General features: G+C 44.4%; 1 protein-coding gene across 1 annotated transcript in view; it reads left to right on the top strand.

Moving 5' to 3' along the window:
* The first annotated feature begins 359 nt into the window (after positions 1–359).
* LOC106011799 overlaps positions 360–14,755 on the top strand; it is a 19,614-nt gene continuing 5,218 nt past the window's right edge. Inside the window, exons 1-10 of the mRNA XM_013082714.2 lie at positions 360–516; positions 1,217–1,454; positions 1,909–2,128; positions 2,517–8,966; positions 9,480–9,802; positions 10,233–10,541; positions 11,613–11,760; positions 12,496–12,834; positions 13,514–13,679; positions 14,029–14,285. Coding sequence (XP_012938168.2) covers positions 360–516; positions 1,217–1,454; positions 1,909–2,128; positions 2,517–8,966; positions 9,480–9,802; positions 10,233–10,541; positions 11,613–11,760; positions 12,496–12,834; positions 13,514–13,679; positions 14,029–14,285 — 8,607 coding nt within the window. The remainder of the gene's footprint in view (positions 517–1,216; positions 1,455–1,908; positions 2,129–2,516; positions 8,967–9,479; positions 9,803–10,232; positions 10,542–11,612; positions 11,761–12,495; positions 12,835–13,513; positions 13,680–14,028; positions 14,286–14,755) is intronic.

Raw genomic sequence — 14,755 nt, 5'->3', positions numbered from 1 at the left:
AAGATGAAAGGTGCTCATTGCATTCAGAGGTACTGCCTCTTTATAAACTTTAAGAAACATATAGCATTTGTATATCGCATTTGGATATGATGACAGCAAGCTCTATGTACTTTACACTACATTGAAATAATAATCATACACTGTTGAAAATGGCTTTAAACCAAGACAATAGCCAATGACCAATGTTAAACAACACCCCCCCCCCCCTGCCAACCCTTCTCTTTCTATACCTGTCCTTCACAGCCACCCTGACCAACACTAAGAAGGAAAAGAGTATTAGCGCCAGCTTCAGCCCAGATGGAAAGAGCAAATACACCCTCGAAGCCAGCAACCAGTTCTCTGTCATGGGCAAGAAGTCGATGATCGCCACCCTGAAGAGCATGCTCAAGGTGAACACGCCCACCAAACAGATGTTGTCCATGCAAGGATCAGCTGACTACAGGGAGGATAAGTCTTTGAAGATGGACGGCACCCTGGACGTCTACCGCCTCCTCAAGAAGCCCGCCAACATGAAACGTAAGGATTATTGTTTGTCTGTTCCCAAGCCTGTTCGTTTCAGTTATATTTTATGTCCAATATATTAATAAGTATAAAATGACGTTTTTCCCCTCTTCAGTGCTTTAGAAAGTTCACAAATAACGATAACACCAAAAATAGTAATAACAACAATAATAATGATAACAATAATAACGATAATAATGATAACAATAATAACGATAATAATGATAATATAATAATAATAATAATAATAATAATAATAACAACATTAATAATAATAATAATAATAATAATAATAATAATAATAATAATAATAATTATAATAATAATAATAATAATAATAATAATAATAACAAGAACAACAATAGCAATAATATTTCCGTTTTATACTGCGCATATCCACAAACTGCAGCACACACTATGCGCTTTTCAACTATTCTAAAATAGACATTGGATAGTCTACTATCTAGAGTTGCTTTTTTTTTCTTTCCTTGTAATTATCATTTTTTTCTTGCTTGTTCTATCGTTATGTGACCCTACTTCTTTTTTGTTGTTTTTGTTTACCGGGGGGGGGGGGGGGGTAGGTTAAAGGTCTCATTATATCTTTCTTTCTGTGCCTACATTTGCTTCCGATTCCTACATTTCTTTTCTTTTCAACAATCTCAGCTCCCTTACGTTGTTCTTCAACTAACCTGGTTCATTCCCTCCTTCTGACTAGTTGCCCTGGTGAAGAACGCCAAGAAACGAGGTGTCCGCTACGACATCGATGTTATCCTGAAGTCATCGGTGGCCTCTGGCAAACTGGACAGTTTCACCTTCATCAAGGACTCCGGTCTCTTGTCCACCAAGACCGTCCTGGGATACACCATCCCCAGAGTGGCAAAGAATAAGATCACGTTCGGTGGAAAGTTCAATGACAGGAGCACCAAGGCCTACAAGAAGTACACCATCAAGAGGTCAGTTTTGAATTGAAAGTGAAAAAAAGACTTCTAGTCCTACTTAGTTTTTTATTTTGCCTTTTTTGTTTCAACTCTGAAGCAGAGACGTTTTTAAGGGATTCTTGGGCCGATAGATAACAATCAATGACTTGTTTTCATTAAAGTTTGTTTAAATTTATCTCTCAGTGATGTACACACGGTGATTAAAAGTCGGACACTTTGACCCTCATATTGGCAACAGACCGGTATTCAAGAGGAAAGAGACTCTGTAGTCAGCCCTTAATTCAATTCTGACTTTTTAGAAATGTATTCTCGTTGAGCTACATCTACTGATCAAAAGAAACAAACAGTTAATATCTCTAATTGGAATTTTTTTTTTTAATCTATTTTTTTTAAAATCGTAAGCTTTTGGTAAACTTTCTTTTTTATGGACTTGCTCAAGTTTTGTTTTGCTTATTACTTTTTGTTTTAGCAACCTGGACATTGCAAAGAACCCCGAGTACAACCTGGACCTGAACGTCGACTTGGATCATAAGAAGAAGCACAGTGAGGCTGAAGTAGAGCTCAAGTATGGACCCAACCCCAAGGACAAGACTAAGAGGCTTTTCTGGTCAACCTCCCTGAACAGGAAACTGGCCACCTGGAAGAACGCAATCCTCACATTTAAAATGAACGCACTGGCCCCAGCCAAGGTACGTCCCAGACTACCATTATCGATATCAAAACATAATTAGAACATGCTGGACCAGACTGTCATACATTTTGCTGTTTGTCTAAAGTATAATAACGTAATATTTCCTCCATCATGGACTGATGATGACCTTTAACGTCCAAGGAGAAAGAAAGATACGTAAAGGAATTGATATCAATGAACTTGTTATAATCCTAAACACCACAACTCGCAGCAGATAGCGGTACTTTTTCTTTTCAAAAATATTTTTTTGTAGTGCTAAAAAATAGTCAATCAGCACGTGGTGAAAAACGTGGTGCTTGGTAGTCAAAAACATTTCTGAACTTGTTCATGAAATTCTGAATTTTGTGCTTGGTAAACAGTTAAAATAAAATTGTAAAGTGGAATGAATTCAGTCAACTTTTAATGCCCCTACGTGCTCTCTATCTTCTACACAGGGAGTAGATGTGAGTTTGGTGCACAAACATCAGCACACACCCAAGATGATCGACTCCAACGTCGTACTCAACTACGGAGGAAAAGGCAAAGACCTGAGCGCCGAGCTGATCGTCAGAGACAAAAGCTCAAAACTGTCAAAGATCAACGGCAAAGCAGTTGTTGCCTGGCCGGGCTCAGCATATACCTTGACCACTGGAGTTGACCAGAAGTCTGCCAAACAGTACACCCATACCCTGAATCTGAGAAGCAATTCTGGAATGAAGCACACAATCACAACGCTTTACAAGACCCCCAAGGGAAAAGCACACCAGTTCTCCACAAAGTTCTTGTTGAGCGGAATGAAACCAGTCACTGTGTCTGGATCTACCAAACTTGACCCAAGAAACTTCGAGGTCTCGGGAGAAGTCCAGCGAGGCAAAGAGATCTACGGGCTCAAAACCAACGCCATGATTACAAAGGCCCCTAGCGCAAAGGTTGAAGTTGAGCTGTTCTACCCCACAAGACGGATGACTCTACTCATGGATGGAGGAAAGCAAAATAGCAAGTTCAATGGCAGAATGGAAGCTGCTTGGGACGCTGACGGAGACAAAAGCCAGAAAGTTGTCGTTGATGGCTCTGGATACATGAAGTCTACTAAGAAATCAATGAGTGTGGGAGGAAGCCTCATTTTCAACTCTCCCTTCAAGAACTACGAAGACATCATGACAGCTTTCAAATATGGCAATGACGACAGTCAACACGATCTCAGCGGCAAGTTCTCATGGGCTGGAAAGGGAAACCAGGTGATATCTAGCCTCACTGTGAAAAGACCCGTCTCCCTCAGCAACCTGCTGATTACCACAGAAACCAAAACGCCATTCAAAGGATTCCGAGTTATCTCTGTCGATATTGATCATTCCCTGTATCCAACTCTGAAAACTACCATGAAAGGAAGATGGGACAAGGAAAATGGAAAACTGAGCATCGAAGGCCAAAATCTTGGAGATTGGTACAACCGCAACATCAAGGGAACCGTTTCATTGAAATCCACTCTGAAGAATGCCGAGGACGTGACGTTCCACCTAGCTCACGCCGACAGCGCAGGACGACTTGTGTCCAACGCTGCCCTTATCCACAACGGGAAGTCTTACGGCTACGACGTGAATATGGATCATAACAGGAATGGTTGGCAAATCAGAAACACCGGAGACCTTCTGCTAACTATGCCCACCGCCAAAGTCAAGTCAACCTGGAAACACAGGAGCAGTGAGAAAGACATTAAGTCAACCATGACCTCTGAGTGGGGAAAGAATCGACTGCTTGTAGATGTGGACGCCTCTCACGACCTTCAGAATGCTGGTGTTATGAATGCTGACTTCAAGATGCAGAGCCCATGGAGATCTCTCAGGAACATTGACTTGGCCCTCAGCCACAAACATGGAAACGGTCTTATCATGAACAATGCTGCCTACAAGCATGATGGGAAGATAAGGGCTTCTTCCTCCGTGAAAGGCAATTTCCGTCCCTCTGAGTTTGATTTTAAGTTTGGAATAGTGTCCCCGTTCACCGAAGACATCGATGGCAAGATGAACAGCAAATTCAGCTCCTACCCAATGACAGCAGCGGCTGAGCTGAGCTGGGCCCCGAGATCTAAGGCTGTGATGGAAGGTTCATTGAACATTGCCTCCTGGGATAACGCAAATGTTGATGTTAAAGTTGTCACACCTTTCAGAGAGTACCGCAACATTGTCTTGAAGGCCTCCAATAAGAACGAAAGAGGAGAGATTGTATCACACATGAATCTCGACTATGGAGTCCGTAAAAACATTGACATGGAAAGCAGAATGGCCTGCAATGACATGAAGAAAATGCTGAGACTGAAGATGAGAACTCCATTCCGCGAAATGCAGACTTTGGATACTGGCCTCACACTCACAGGGATGATGACACGTTTTGACGGATCCGCTGACTTTGAAATGGTTCCAGTTATTGGTAAACTCCAGGGATCTGTCAACTGGCAATATGCTGATGATGGTTTGAAGGGAAATCTGCGTGTGAGTACTCCCTTCCCAGAGTACCCATACATTGAGCTGTCAACCTCCAGCCAGATGAAAGGACGCTCCAGACAATCATCGGTGTCTGCTGAGTATTATCCCCGCCAGACCTATCGCCTCGACAGCTCTTACACCCTTGAGATGCCCTACGCATTTGAGGCCACACTCAGCACTCCTTTCCCTGAGTATGACAACCTGGGAGTAGCCTTCCAGCACAACCAGTCTCCATCTAGTGTGATGTCCCACGGAGAAGTGCGTTACCAGCCTGACAAGAAGATTGAAGGCGATGTGAACATGGACTGGACTTCTGTTATCGAGGGTACTGTGATTTTGAAGACTCCCTTCTACGGCTATGAGTCAAACAAGGTGCTGCTTAGACACCAAGGCGACATGGATGCTTTCAGCAGCCACGGGGAGGTAAACGTTGCCGGCAAGAGTGTTTCAGCAGACGCAAGTTTCAACAGCGGATACGCTACCACCGGCACATTCACCTTCAACAGCCCTATCCCCGGACTTGAGAGCGTTGAACTTTCCATGAACAAGAAAGGCAACTCCAACAACATGAGAGGTGGTGCCACATTCCGTCTCAATGGAGACAGGTCCCAAGCCAACTTCAACCACAGGATGAGTGCCTCCACACTGAAGTCAACCGTCAGTGTCAATACCCCATACAGTGACAACTTCAAGCTCAGCGTTGATCACAACGGTGACATCAACAGTTTCACCAACAAGATGTCCCTCAACTATGGCCGTCGCTACGACATTGACACCATCTTTGCCTTTGACCATAGACAGCCAGACGTCAGTGGCAATGGCATGATCAAATACAAACTTGCTGGACCAAGAAACGTTGCCAGAGCTACCTTCCGCCGAACCGGGGAGCTGGAAGACATGTCCTTCAGCGGAACTGCCAGCTACAACAGAAGAGATGTCAGTTTGAACGGCTCCTGGAAACTCCTTGGCGGAATTGAAGGCACTGTTCGCATTGCAACTCCTTTCAACAAGTTCAGAAACATTGGTGCTACTCTTTCCCACACTGGAGACGTATACAATTTCAGAACCGAATCCAACTTGAACTACATGGATAACCAAAACATCAATGGAAAAATGGAAATGTCTTCTGATGGCCTGCGCAGAATCCGATTCAACACTGAGATGGCCACTCCCTTCAGGGAAATACAGTCAGCTAAATTGAGTGTAGAACACGACTACGACGAGTATACGATGGCTTTAACCGGAGGAGCAAAATTGACCACCACAATTGGCCGATTTGGACAGGGCAGTGTCAGTTACACCAAGTCAGGAGACCTCGAAAACTTCAGCATTCAGGTCAAGGGAAAGTATGCTAACGACGAGGCTGCTGTTTCTGTGACAAAGAGAGGTTCTATGAGCGACATGACCATGAGCACCAGCGCCTCCTTGAACGGACAAGCTATCAGCATGGACGGTGCTCTGAAGACTCTCGGCGGATTTGACGGAACAGTGCAGCTGAAAACACCGTTCAGAGACTACCGCAATGTAGGAATGAAGTTGACCCACCGTGGTGAAATCAATGACTTCAACGCCCAAGCCTCTCTTGACTATATGGACAACAAGAACGTTAACTGCCAGATTGAATTTGCCGCAGACGGTATTCGAGCAATCAGACTGTCCAGTGAAATGAACTCACCACGAGAGCTCCTGGGAACATCTAAGATGACCTTTAACCACGAATACGATACCTACAGGAGGAGCATCGCTACACGTGGTGAGATGAGCAGCGCTATTGGCGGATTCGGCGACGGCAATTTCCGATTCAGCAAGACCGGCGACCTCAGTGACCTGAACATGGAAGGCAAGGCCGTTCACAATGGCGCAGACATGGTATATGCCAAGATCACCAACTCCTTCCAGCTCCGAGCCCTTAAAACAATCATAAACTTCAAGAGCGCTATGACACCAAGTTTGGAGTTCACAGTCGACCATAACGGTGATTACCTCAACAGCAACACCAAAGCAACAGGCATGTTAGGTTCCGACAACATGATGTCCGTGGAATCTACCTTGACCAACCGAGGTGATGTGTTTGACAGCCAGGGTACTCTCATTTACAGGACAACCCAATTTGGCGCTAGCCGCGGATCTCTCAACGTTCACAAAGAGGGCGAAATTGATAACTTCAGCGTAACAGTGACTGGCGATCTCAACGGTGACAAGTCTACGGTCATTAGTACCTTCAAGATCAAGGACGAAATCACTGGATCAGTCAGCGTGAAGACACCCATCCGGGGATACCAAAATGTTGGAATGTCTTTCAAGCACTCTGGTAACACCGAGCGCTTCCACAGCAGCGGTGATATTACCCTGAGGGACGGAAACCGTTACTCTGCCAAACTGGACTTCTACATGTACCTGCTCAGACGCATTGAAACAACTCTTGAAGTCAGAACTCCAATTCAAGGCTACGAATTCACCAAGTACGAGTACAGACACGAGAGCGGACCAGACAGCTTTGTGTACTACCAGACGCTTGAGTACGGAAACTCGCAGAAAATTACGTATGAGATGAAGGCTACCATGTCCCCGAACCCTGACCTGAGCATCACACTGAAGACACCTTTCTACAGGTATGAGGACATGATGGCATCTGCTTCTCTCGTCAACAACTGGCCAACTGCTTCCGTCTCTGGAAAGGTCAATGCAGGAAACGGCAACATCTTTGTTGTAAATGGAGCTATGGACGTGAGATCGGATATGTCAGGATCCCTTACTATCGCCACGCCTGTGAGGGGTTTCAGCGATATTGGACTCAGCTTCCAGCACTCCGGCGAACTCAGAAACTTCAACTCAGAGGGAAGAATTACATACATGGACAACAAAGACATATCTGGCAAATTTGGGTTCAAACTTAACAGCGTGCGTGTCATTGCCGAACTCAAGACGCCTTTCAGCGGATACGAGCTGACCAGATATGAGTACACAGAGAAGAACAACAGGAGACAAGCCTCCTCTACAAGCATCCTCATGTACGGAGCCAACCAGGTGATCAAGAGTACCACAGAGGTCGTGTACTACCCTAACTCTGAGGTAAAAGTCAATGTCCAGACTCCGTTCAGGAGCTACGAAGACATGTCCGTAATCTATCTGTTGGACACAACCGGACCAAGATACAGACTGGAGAGCAACGTGAACCTGGGCGTGGGGCGCACTCTCACTTTGAATGGAGGTTTCGATTCTTCTGATGACGTGACGGGCTACATTGACTTGAAGACACCACTGAACGGCTACAGAAACATCGGCATGAACTTCCGCCATATCGGAAATACCCAGAGGTTCAACTTTGAAGGCAAGATGACTTACGCTGACAGCAAGGACATAAGCGGCAAATTAAACTTCTACAGGTACATGTGGCGCCGTGTTACCGCTTCTGCTGAGCTGAGCACACCTTTCTCTGGACTGGAAACCACCAAGGCTGAGGTTAAGTATGAAGACAGGTCCACCAGCATGAGCGCTTCATCCTCTCTGCAGTACGGCAATGGACAGACACTTGAGAGCAATGTCAAACTGACCTACTCTCCAAACTACGACCTCCTTGTAATTATCAACACTCCTTTCTACGAGATCAGGAACGTTCGTGCCATGGCTACCGCTGACCTGAATGCCCCAAGCTACGCAGTTACCAGTGGCCTCACATATGGCTACAACAAAGCCTTCAACGCCAACGGAAAACTGAACCTGTTCTCTGCCAACAAGCTCGACGGCTCTCTTGAGGTGAAGACGCCTATTGCAGGATTCGAATTCACAAAAGTCGACTACGAACACAAAATCGACTCCTCCAGCGTAGACGGCTCTGCCTCTTTGACCTATGAGAACGGACGCAAGCTGGTGAGCGCTGAGCTGCAGTCCACCATCTACCCATCCTTTGACGCCAGTGTTACCCTCAAGACTCCCATCTACGGCTACAGCAGCATCCAGGGTTCAGCCGCCTACGACAGCTCTTACAACAAGTACGAAACCTCCAGCTCCCTCAAGATTGAAGGACGTACTCAGTACACAATGAGCTCCGGCCTGGACTACTCCGTGGAGCCCATGAGGGTTTTCACAAAGGTCTCAACCCCATACTCAGACTTCCGTGACGTGGAGCTGGTTTTGACTCACGAAGGTCAGCTCACAAACTTCAAGACCACTGGGTTCCTGGCCTCACCTCTCACCGACAACGTCAACGCCCAAGCCTCTCTTGACTACCAGAGCCCCTACGACATGAGCGTGAGTGCATCCATGAAGAGTTCAATGGCTGGCATGGACGACCTCAAATTCGAAATGAAGAACTCTGATGCTTCCGGAGAGAAGAAGATGAACGCTATCGCCGGGTGGACTGACGGACACCAGGTACATACAATTCCACAGGTTTCCACTAGTTTGATCTAATAACATTCTGTTTAAAAGCCAAGAAGTATATTATTGAACTTTTCCATATATCATCTTTTAAATCGACTAGGATGGATATATTTTCTTTTATCTACTGTCTATATTGCCTTTATAGCAGCACAAACTTTTCTCATGGAGAGATAAATCCAGCTTTGGAGTATATAATAATATGGACTTTTGAATGATTTTTCAGAGTATCAATGCTTTAACATTTCATTTTAAAATGTGTATGTTTCAAAATGAAAGACAAATTACTTTTTAAGCACTTTCTACACTATAACCCCCCCTTCTTTATTTAATCAGATCCCAACAAATATATTGTGTTAAAAGTCCTCTAACAACCAAATGATTGTGTAAAGAAGAGACTGCCAAATTAGCTCTCCGATCAAAGCCTTCATAAGTATTTGGCAAAATAAGAAAAAGAGGTTGTCCTGTAACGAATCACATTCAACACACTCCGTCTTTCGTCTCCAGATCCAAACCGATGTTGTTTTCCGACACCAAGATGGCTGGTATGAGGATCTGACGACCGCTGACATCAGCATGTCCACTCCATTCACCGCCGTGCGTAGCCTGTCCGTACAGACTGAAAAAACGACCAAGTCGGAGGGTTATGAAGGCAAACTGGCCGTCAACATGAACGGTGCCCAACTCCTGGACATGAGTGGAGAGTACATTAACAGTGACAAACGCGAAGCTACCGTGACCTTTACCCAGCCATGGGCTATGCAGTACACCGCTAGCGGCTTCAGCCAGTACGGAAAGATGGAGGCTGACCTTATGGCAAACTGGAACAGGTAAAGAACGCTTTTCAAAGTCTGCTTCTACTGGATACCATGACATAATTGTCTAGACAAAACTTCGAACTCTAAAACATCATTTTTATTTATTGTGTTGATTTTTCAAAACAAAAACAATGTGAGAAACATATGTAGACTTTTTGCAAGAATTATTCACACCAAGGCGCTGTTATCACATATTTTGCCGAAAATGAACGGTTATGTGCTTTTCCTACGTATTTTGACTCTCGTGGGAGAAATTGTTTTATCCAAGTTGGGATGATTTATATCACGATCCCAGGATTAGTTTTAGCAGACAATGGTGACAAAGTCAGCCTCTAAAATCATTTAGATTGTGCCGATCTGGGAGTAAAAGATTTAAAGATAACATATAGTCAAATTTATACCGCCGTTGGATAACATCAACTCTTTCACTGTCTTCCCGCAGAGATGAGCTGAACAGCAACGTCCGTGTGGTGGCTGTGATGAACGACAAATCTGACTCCTACCTCACCGACAGGTCCATGGACATCAGCGTAGAGCATGCTTCCCGCAAGATGGGCGTGTCTAACACTCAGACGCTGTCCGACGCCAAACTGACCAGCACTGGAAAGTTCTACTGGGACTCTGGCGATGAGGACCAGGTGTCCTACGACTTGACTATGGCCGACAGCAGCCGTCGCAGCAAAGCCATCTCAGAGGCCAGCCTTAAACTGGGACTTCCCTCCAGAACGTTGGAATGGGCCGGATCTGTGAGGTATCCTTCAGAAACAAAAGCAAAAAGAAGCATTTATTTCTCCTTATTAGGTAGAGTTCTACCACATCTAAAGAACATATTATTGTGTGAAAGAATAAACCAAATCAATCTAAAGCAAAGTGTAGTATATATATTTTAGGCTAAGAAAAGGGGAGAAAACCCGCCGTAATAACTCGGGAGACATAATTCTTTTGTCCCAATGATATTGGCTTGAACAATATTTTTTAAATAACAAGTGGCGTCGGTGGCCTAGTGGTCAGTCTCTCGGACTCGCAACCGTAAGGTCGTGAGTTCGAATCCCGTCAGGGGCCCGACGTTGTGTCCTTGGGAAAGGCACTTTACACGAATTTTCCTCACTTCACCCAGGTGGGAATGGGTACCCGGCTATAGACAGCGAAAGATCGTGTCAGTTTGTTAGTGTTTGAGCGCTTAATCAGCTGCTTGCACTGTATGCTTCCCGGGAAGCTGAGAATGTTTCGGAGTGTCCTGTGGTCTGCTGGGGTAATAATATAGTGTAAAGCGCATAGAGCCTGCAGTTGAGCGGGGATATGCGCTATACAAATTCTATTATTATTATTATTATTATTATTATTATTATTATTATTATTATTATTATTATTATTAATATTATAACAAAAAACAATGACATGAAATAAATGTTTTGAAAAAAAGATATAAGGTAAAGCCTCTCTAAATACCACGTCATCCACTCTCCTTCATTTACGTAACACAAAAAGAATACCGTCGCTGTTGGAAGCATCAACAAGATTTAAAATTATGAGATTTTTCAATGTTTACACCTTCCCAAAACCCTATCAAAAATTCACCTTTCAACATCACCAAACTGCAGTTTAATGCTATGGCCAGGGCTTACACTTTTTTTTCCTTTCCATGATTCCTGACAGGAACAACATCACACAAACTAGATTTTTTTGGTCTCAGGTGTAAAGAGTAGGGCTTCCCAAGCAGACTTAAGTGGAATGCTTGCAACACCGATGACACTCACTTGAAAAGTGTACCATAAACAAAAACTACCCTCTCACGCTAACTCGGGGGCTGATTTTCTTCCAGTGACAGCCCAGCAGCTAAAACCGCTGACGCCACATTCAACTGGGACGCAGGACGCGATGACACCAAACAGGTTGGCCTCAAGGCCAAGATGACCAGAGGAAAATCTCTCCGTGGTGACGTCACTCTGAGCATGCCATCCATCAAAAAAGTAAGTCATACTGACTTGTCCATTTATTTACACCGAACCGCCTTTGCTCAATAAAAGATGTACGTCCTAGGTCTAGCACGCTTGCCAATAATAATATTCTTTAGAGCCGTCTGGATGAAACGTAATTTTTAGGGGTGGTTAGAGGGTGCTAACGGTAGGTCTTACCTTTTTACTTTCCCTATGTTGTTTCTGTCTGTCTGTCTGTCTTTCTTTTTCCAAACGCTATTTACCATTCTTGTGTTGATGCGCTCCTTACCCAAACTAACAAACAAACAAATCAATGACTTCTCTCTTTTTCTCAAAGTGCTTTTTATTACTCTTCAGTTTGTAAGTCAACGGAGACATTTATACGAGTATTATATGGTATTTTTATATCAAGAACTCTTAGAGACATAGATCTATCTGTTTTCATGCGTTTCAGTTCGACATAATATCTTGGTTAAGAAAAATACAACTGTATCAGTCTGATATTTAAACCCTCTAAGTGAGCTGCACATCATATCTCTAGCTCAAAGCAACCACTAGCAATGACATTTTTAAAAATAATACAACGTAACATATTGCCAGTATTGGTTTAATATTGTTTATTATTTTACGTAGATGAATTAATGCACGTATGTATTCTTGTACGTTCGCCTGTATGTAAGCCGAAGAAATCCATAACATTTTCTACGGGAATCAACTTTTTTTTTTTTAATTAGATTTCATTTGTTGATCTTATTTCGTTAATCACAGGAAATCCGTGTGGACGGAGAACTCATGCTGAAGAACGGCCGCATTATCCTGGACTCCAAGACCGACGTCTCCTACTCCAGCGACGCCCGCAAGACTTTGACTCTGACCTCAAAGGTACAGGACATCTCTGACTACTACAGCAACTTCAACTACAGCGTGGAGCTGGGCCTGAGTCACCCGTATACCAACATTGACGTCAAGATGAACTCGCACCTGGGCAGTTCTGACGAGCGCATGACCGCTGGCCTGGATACCAGCTACCTGACCGCCAGCAGACAGACCAAGAACCTTGCAATGCTTGCTGAGATTAACAAAATCAAGAAACAAATCAGTCTGCAGGTAATAGTTTTCATTTGATACATTTTTGCCCGGAAAGTGAGCTACCTGTCTATGCTGCTTCTGTGAGAATAAATACTTTTACAGGTGAGGTGGGTTTCCTTAAAAACAGGTGTTCTACTCTTTTTTTCTATTTAGTTTCCACTTGTAACATGTGGGTTATGGGTAGTAAGCGAGATTAAACCTTATTTTTGCCGTTAATAGTAATAACAGATAAAGAACGTGAAAACAAAAACCCACCTAATAAAAAGAGAAGGCTGCACCGGAAAACCCATAAACCTCCCCTCGGACAGAGAACCCCTTGGAAAAATTGTAGCCTAAAGTCATACAAGGTATTCCGTCTAAGTCAAACATAAATGCCACTAGTTCCGTTTCTTTTGGGGAGATTTTTCCCCAGAATGTCCCGTCTTTCTACTTGGACGTTGTATTCTTCTCAGCCTGGGCTGACTCTGGCAGATAGGATCATGGCAGAACGCTTCTTAAGTGAATTGAATTGCGTTGATTGTTTTGGGCTGTTGTTGTTGTTCTTGTTGGGTTTTTTGGTTTTGTTTTTTGTTGTTGTTGTTTTTTGAGGGGGGGTGTTTTTCTGTTTTTTGTTTTTTGTTTTTGCTTTTCTTTGGGGTGGGGATGGGGGGGGGGTCAAAACACCTACCTGTATTGTCAATCCTTACTCCGTCCACAGATGTTTAGCCCCATGAACAATATCCAGTTTGTGGGTGATGTTGTGAGCAGCAGCCCATCCAAGCTGAGACTGTTGAACAGAATGGACGGTGTGGAGACCTTCCGCTCCGACCTCACCCTAGACTCTGACAAGCAGATGGCCGAGATCAGCGCTGTCATGGGCTCCGGTAGGTTATGGCATGAGCCCCATCTTGTACCTTGTATTAATTCTAATTTCCGACATGTGGGGAGTTTTTATCACGGCGTATGCTGAATACTATATTTCTAAATTTGTGGTCGTTATGATTGACTCGAAGTTCGAGTTTTTGGGAGTATTTATCATAGTTTATGTTAATCTTTTTTTCCGACATGACGTGAAGTCAGCAAAGCAAACTACAACTAGATAACTCGTGGTTAAGATAGCTCACAGAATGCCGCGTGGTATTACACCCGTTTCGATTGGGTCACGTTCACGGAAATGGGTGCAATTAGTTTCATGTGTGTCTCCTCTGATCTTGCAACTTTCTCTTTCTGCAGATACATACAGCCTGACAGCCCTGTACCCCAACAGCACCGCTTTCCGCGCCTTCATCTCGCACACCACCCCCGACGTTCGCCACAAAGAGGCACTTCTTGCTGTCCGCCTCAACACGACACGCCTCCTGCACAGCCGCTTGGCATGGCGCCCAGACCTGTGGGCGGGGCTTACTTCGGGACTTGAGGGGAAGGCAACGCGTGCCGGCATCAGGGCCGCTGAAAACTGGGCTTTGCTCAATGCTGCTGTAGCTGATGAGGTGAATAGAATCGTTGTCTAATTTTTGTTGCATTTTCCATTTAAGTTTTTGTTCTCTTCCCTCCCCCATATCTCACTCTCTCTCTCTCTCTCTCTCTCTCTCTCTCTCTCTCTCTCTCTCTCTCTCTCTCTCTCTCCTGTAAACCCCAAACCCCATTAAAAATAGAAGAGAAATAGAGAAAGCTCCCCCTAATTCCGTTCTTCACAAAGACATTTTTATCGGATAAAATATTAAAAATATCTGTAAAATGACCACGTCGTCGGTGACCTATCTGTAGGTGAACAGCTGATCTTGACGATGGCCAAACGGCATAGTTAAAGGCAAACTGATATTAGATATTATGGTATTATATGGTACAATAATGTGCACAAGCTCCTCCCCCTCCTCGTCCTCGTCCTCCTCCTCGTCCTCCTCCTTCTCCTTCTCGTCCTCGTCCTCCTCGTCCTCGTCCTCCTCCTCCTCCTCGTCCT

Source organism: Aplysia californica, unplaced genomic scaffold (genome assembly GCF_000002075.1).
Source record: "Aplysia californica isolate F4 #8 unplaced genomic scaffold, AplCal3.0 scaffold00190, whole genome shotgun sequence".
In the NCBI taxonomy this organism is placed as follows: domain Eukaryota; kingdom Metazoa; phylum Mollusca; class Gastropoda; order Aplysiida; family Aplysiidae; genus Aplysia; species Aplysia californica.
The sequence above is the reverse complement of the archived record's forward strand: the minus strand, read 5'-3'. Positions and strand labels throughout refer to the sequence as shown.